The sequence below is a fragment of the Tigriopus californicus genome, chromosome 12 (assembly GCF_007210705.1).
Source record: "Tigriopus californicus strain San Diego chromosome 12, Tcal_SD_v2.1, whole genome shotgun sequence".
In the NCBI taxonomy this organism is placed as follows: Eukaryota; Metazoa; Arthropoda; class Copepoda; order Harpacticoida; family Harpacticidae; genus Tigriopus; species Tigriopus californicus.
Window position 1 is genome coordinate 11,940,098 of NC_081451.1, and position 6,750 is coordinate 11,946,847.

General features: G+C 38.3%; 1 protein-coding gene across 1 annotated transcript in view; it reads left to right on the forward strand.

The window, feature by feature from the left end:
* The first annotated feature begins 1,233 nt into the window (after positions 1–1,233).
* The window catches only part of LOC131891733 (uncharacterized), a 10,968-nt gene continuing 5,451 nt past the window's right edge, over positions 1,234–6,750 (forward strand). Inside the window, exons 1-3 of the mRNA XM_059241370.1 lie at positions 1,234–1,487; positions 5,121–5,332; positions 5,398–5,586. Coding sequence (XP_059097353.1) covers positions 1,321–1,487; positions 5,121–5,332; positions 5,398–5,586 — 568 coding nt within the window. The 5' untranslated portion in view covers positions 1,234–1,320. The remainder of the gene's footprint in view (positions 1,488–5,120; positions 5,333–5,397; positions 5,587–6,750) is intronic.

Below are 6,750 nucleotides of genomic sequence, written 5' to 3' on the forward strand. Positions count from 1 at the left end.
CAAATCCTGGACTTTAGAAGATTGGGAACTGAATAATGGGGTCAGGAGAAAGGCCTCTCCAACTGTTTTTTTTCAAGGTCTATTAATCTGGTGCCAGCATAGACAAGGCAAGAATCTGCTTCTTAGGGATAGCAGGTTCAATTACCAGTGTTTAAAGACATTATACTGTAATATTCCTTTTCATCTATGTGTTGCTTGATATGGAAGGCAAAAACACCCCCTCAAACGTGCAGTTGTTTATGTTTTACAAAGTTTATTTGAACACTTTTGTGTTGATTTGTTTCATTTTTTATGCAAAATTATTGTTCATAAAGGCCATATTTATGTGCAAGTTTTTGCCAGCCCTAGTTTTTATGCTAGGAAAAATAAACGGGACAGAAACAACAAACCTAAACATTTTTGGAGAACATAAACCAACATATTTGGGTTGTTTTAAGCAACATAAAAATGACATATTTGGGCCAAAAATCCAACATATTTTGTCGGAGCCTACTCATCACCATGAGTATTGCTTTTACAAACGACATTGAGCTTGAGTTTAGCCAATGACATGCAAAAAGCGTGTCAAAGCAATTAAAATTGTCTCCCTAGTTTATTATCATTTGATATCTTCAAAGGATATGTCTTCCAGGGATATCAACTCTGCATTGTAATAGCGTGTGCTCTTGGGTTGCCAGAGGGCCAAGACTCCGATTTTGACTCTTCATATGGAGCATTATAGTCTCCATGTGATCACCCAATTCATGACAGATCACATTGTACTTCCCGCAACATGAGGCTTTATCAATCAAAATTGGGCAGTAATTGACTCTGTCTATCTCTTTGGTCTGGACTTGCCCTCTCACAGGGCGCCTTTGTTAATCCACTCTGGATTTGGTATTCTCTTGGTAATTGTCACCTTGGGCATAGTTTTCTTGCGTTTTTTTTGCAGACATCCTTAACGCTAATGAGAATGGGATCCCTAACAGTTCAAGGTGTTGAAAGATACGAGCTATAAATCTTATTCCATTTAGCTTTCAATTGATATGAAATCTGAACTAACAATGAATTAGAGTTCTTTTTTAAATTGAATCTATTAGTTGAAAGTTTTGTTTCATGAGAAATATTATTAGTCTCCGCCCGACCAAAAATCCCTTTCTGACTCTATTTTTGTGAGCGCGTTCTCTTTCGATCCACCTTTCCTTAAGTAATCAGCGTAAGAGGACACTTATAGTAATTAGTAGCATTTAATTTGGGGGTTATGTGTGGTCGCAAGAGCCCAGTCAAGCGACATTACTATAGATTTATTGTTAGAATCAAGACGCATGACCTTAGTCTCCCATGTCAATCTGTGGCATGAAGATCTCAAACGAGCATTGTTTTGTTGCTCATACAACCTTGTTCCTGGCATCATATTTTGTCCAAGAAACGCTTGGACAGAGCTCATCTTTCCTGGGATCGAGATTAACTTCAACGTGTCTGGGATATACAATCAATCAAACCATTAAGTGAGTAAGAAGAAAAGCTCTGAGCCGAGGAGCGAAGTTGAAATTATTTGGCAGAAACGCTAAATATTACAATTTGTCATCATATTTAGTTGTTCATCTTAGCTTCTAAAGATGGTGGGAGCGCTCGATCAAACGTCGGACTGAAGATTCTTTCATTCTCAAAGAATATTTCCTCCATTATAGTTGGATCAATTCAGTTCTAGACTTTTAAAATTAGTTTTGGGATCAGATAATTATTTGACGAACTGCTTTTGATTTGAATTGGTGGGACATCACCCTTATTGTTGACAACAAATTTGAAGTGCCATTTGACTTTTTTTTCGAAAAAATAATCTTCGAAACTTGGAACAAACTGTGTTTTCGGTTCTCTGAAAACCTGCTAGCGACGAAAAAAGGAAAACCCCCAAAAATATTATTGTGCATTTTGAATTTTAGGCCCGTTTTACCTCAAAATTTCGAATTTGGAAAAATAAAATATGTAATACAACGTATAATGAAGATATAATATATTATAAAAAATAATATTTGTGAACAATTATGTAATTATGTAAACAATAATGTAAATAATAATGTGATTTTGTAAATCATTATGTAAAAAATGAAAAAAATGTGTGCTAGCACAATCGGCTCATTGTTTTATCAACTGGTTTTGGGGCGGGAGTTTTCGTCAGTCCATTTTGTTTTGCAACAACAAGCTCAAATGTCACACTCTCAATATCTGTAGGGTTTTCTTATCCAAGCCAAGCCCCTTATAAGCCAACTATTATGTATGTTTCCTGAAAGGATATTTCAGTGCCCAAGTTTAGTATGCTCACAAACAGCAGAATATAATCAGTTTCAGCTTAAAGATCTGTGGTAACCAAGCCGAGTGGTGTAATGAGCACCTTCAAGCCTTCGAGAATCCAGGCTAGTCAGAACATTGAAGTCCAACTCTCTTCTTTCTCAGGCTCCTTTATTGTTCAATTTGCTGCCCTCAAATATTCGTTGGAAAGATGTAACTGGACTCAAGTTAGATTTGAACAAGTTTTTGACTAAAATTCTTGATCAATCCTATAGTTAAGGGTTAGCCAGATCCGCCAACTCTAATTCGCTGGTGAATCAAATAGTATATGAATGTAAAATCAAGTAAAGTTAATACCTCTTTCCGTCTTGAACTACTGAGGATCACACTTCCAGTAGCGGTAAGGAAGTCCGCAAAAACAAAACGTACCCATTAGCGCCCCGACATTGTTCACCACAGGGCGAAGGTTCGAGTCCCGCCTTCGGAAGTAACCCCAATGAGCGAGTCAACGTGATGCAGTGTTTAGCACAGTTCCCTTTAATGAGATGGGTCCCTTGCTCAATTCTTTTCCCCGATATTTCTCAATGTAACTTTTAGACGCTAGCCACGCCTACTACAGATGGAGAACAAGAAGGCTTTGAACTCAGGAAGATATCTGGATAATATGGATGAAATGTTCGTGCCACTCTCGGCTTCTCCGCTTAACTGCTTACCTCTATTCGCAAAGCCGCATGAATCTGATAGGGCATAAACCACTGAAAATGTTGGAAATATCTTGATGACCAAGTCTAGTGAACAGGGCTGCATCATTAGTCTTGTCACGTGTCAAGTTCGTCCTGTCCATAGCTTTCTTGAAGCCCAAGAAAACCCAATTTTCAACGTATGCCTGGCAGCCCTGATATCTTGACTAGCAAATCGAACCAAAGTTTCTACAGACAGCCCAAAGGTTATTGCGGTTGAATTGGCTTTTTGTTATGACTAGTCTTGATCAAGGTACGTCCATAATTTTCAGTGGTCTATGGATAGGGGTAGCCGATTCAAAAATCGCCCGCTTCACCCTTTCCAATCGGTAGAAGCATTTGACTTCACATAGCTTGACTAGTCAGCTGAATGAAAACCATCTTTGTGATTGGCCAGTACAAAAAGGTGTTTTGATCCAAGAGACGAAGAAACTTGTCCAACTAAATACTTTAAATTAGCATTGTAAAAGACATCACTCACATCTACCACTGGATGATAAAAGGTCAGATTTCTGATTTCTGATTTCCAAATACCTATATCACATTGAAATCAATGGTCCTTTGCCGTTATATACGGATGATAACGATAACCCTTTGGGCAACTTTCGAGAAAAGAGCCATTGTGCTTGTAGCATTGAATTGATATTTGAACGTATCTTTTCATGCCACTTGGAAATTAGTTTGGCAGTTCAAAAATTGTTAAGAACTTAACACCATTTGGCAAATAGTTCTGAGCTCGAATTTGATCTAAAGAAATAATCTGGGTAGTTTCAATTTGTGTTGGACGCCAGTAAACTCCCACGACAAAAAGCATATTCCTGCTGCGAATACAGCTTGTTAGAGAAGCTTCTTCTACAACTAGATCTATTTTTTGTAATGCTTCTCCATTTTACGGGATCCCAAAAATATTGGCATGAAAATATGAATACCATGAAGCGAATAATTTGCGAATTCGTTGTACAGCCGTGGACCCTGTGCCAACAGAATGACATATAAGTAATTGAAAAGGTGCAACGGCGTGTGATACGGAAGATAAGCGGACTAATGGGTCCATCCGGAGAAGAGCTACAAACCCTTGGATTGACGACTTAAAAAGAACGTCGAGAAAGGGGCGATGCCATCCAGCTTTTAATAGAAAAATGAGAGAACTTCTCACTTTCTCTGGAAGACCTCTTTAGTCCGAAAGGGTTGTTCAGATACTTTGGGGCAAAGAAATGGACCAAATGCGACGTTACAAGGTCACCAATGCAAAAAAAAAGTGTCTCAGTTATAATTGCTTAAAATCTTGCCCCAAAGTATCTGGACAACCATATATATGCTTCCTAAGCTACACAAAATATGGCTTCTACTCTGCACTTCAAAGGGCGCTTTTTGTGTTAAACTTTACCAAATGTGGGCCGATTGCTGCATTCATGGCATGTTACGAGTATTTTAATTGGCAATCTAACATGCCTTTTTCCGTTTTGTTGGGACTGTCTGAGATTGGAAACGAGGGTCTCTGCTCATCAAGAAGTTTCAACGCGCGGTCAAACATTTGTAAATTTGAAAGTTCCAAGAAGACCGACTTCACGCCCGGAATTACTTCTTTTCCAACAGAAAAGTGCACATTGGGAACAATTCTCCTCTTGCGTTAAGATAATGCAAACGCAATAATGTATTCAAAATGTGTTGCGTTTGACGAGCAACATTCACCTGCATCTGGAGCTCTCTAAATTATCGTCCTCAGCCTATTAATTTCCAACACATTTTTAGTTTCAATCCACATCTCTAACTCAAGTCCTTCTACCTGAATAACTGTTGTCATTCAATTAACTCTCTACCGTTGATATCTTCCACACAACCTTAAATTATTCCCGAAAAAGAAATAAATTATGTATCAGAATGATACATTGTACAAATATAGTGTAAAGTTCAAACGTTAACACTTAGACGAGTTATAATCTTTCATTTTAATAATGCTGAGGATTAGATTCCCTGTAGCGGTTAGAAAAGCCCGTGAAACCCCTAACCATACCTAAAAAATCCAAAATGCCGTAATTGGTTTTTTCTTCAGGGGAAGGGGGGGGCAAATGAGGTGTTGTTGCATAAAAAAGACTAAACTGCATTTTTTAGATGTGTTCAATGCCATTCCTTGTGTTTGACTTTGTACCTACAAGACGAAAAGGATCAACATTGGGATGGGGTCCGGATCAATCCCACCAATACAAAATGCGAGCAAATCTTGACCTCTGCAGAGAGCTTGATTTGCTTTTACAAAGAGCCCCAAGATAATGAAAATGGGATGGTTTTAAAACCAGGACGTCTAAATGGGCACGTGAATGAAGGTGAATACGGAATGCTATATAAGAAGGTTCATCATGTTAATATTTCCGCGGAAGGTCTTTTTCAGAATTGTACTTTGGTATTTATGGTGACACTTTTCACACGTTCCTGCCCATCACGAATGCCTCGTTGGAACCCATTTCCATGCCAAAGTATACGTTTACAACTGTTGATACACAGAGTAATTCCGTGGTATTTGATCATGGTTATTTGATTTGTGAATATGGTGCCATTGTCTGTGCACATTGGAAATTTGGTGAGTGAGTTGATTATCATAGGGACTTGATTAGCAAAAAAAGACAGAAAGAGTTCTCCTCCGAGGGAAATATTTGCAGACTTTAGTTGAATAAGTGATGATTGTCAAGATTTAGATGATTCCATTATCTTCTTACCGTCCGGGGTTAAAAGCATGTCATGGGCTTTTTGGATAGTGTTAGGCTTATAGATAACTACATACACATGTTCTTTTTTTCCATGGTTAGGCTGTTGGGACTAGTTTGGTCTTTTGATTTTCTTAGCACTACCATGGCCTAAATCATGAATGTTATATAGTTTTGAACCAAACATGGACACTTAGTCCAACGTCTCATTGAAAAAAAAATCAGTTACATTGTCGCCAGACAAATCTCTTTCTTTAAAGTTGTTAAATCAACTAACTGAATGGTTCGAGCATCACATCATTATACATGACGTTAAGTTACGTGAGTTATCTGACAAGGCATTCCGNGGTTTACAATGAAAACTCTTCACAAATCTATAGTTCAGTGGTACCTAGAGTATGCTTCTTCCCTCATCTGGGGCCCAATGACCGCACCAGGGCTAAACAATATAATGCAACCCCAAATTGTCAGTCTAGCTTTAAACGAGACTTATATCGTTTCCTAGCAACAACACCTGACCCCCTCCACGTTCAGGGGTGCCTCAAAGCGGCACACAGTGGACATATCCTCTGGTTAAGTGTTTGCTCAAATACCATGACATCTAGATATGTTTTTCTTTGTCTTTTTTCCATAGTTAGGCTGTTGGGACTAGTTTGGGCAGATATTTGTCTTTTGATTTTCTTAGCACTACTATGGCCTAAATCATGAATGTTATATAGTTTTGAACCAAACATCGACACTTAGTCCAACATCTCATTGAAAAAAAAAATCAGTTACATTGTCGCCAGACAAATCTCTTTCTTTAAAGTTGTTAAATCAACTAACTGAATGGTTCGGGCATCACATCATTATACATGACGTTAAGTTACGTGAGTTATCTGACAAGGCATTCCGTTCTCGTTATTAGCATGTCATGTTCTCAACAGTATCCGAACTCATAGATTTCTAGACACTGGATGTCGGACGACCGACCACTCAGCTGGTAAAACAGTACAATGGATGGTCTCCTGGGAATTAATTACAAACCGATTTATTGTACT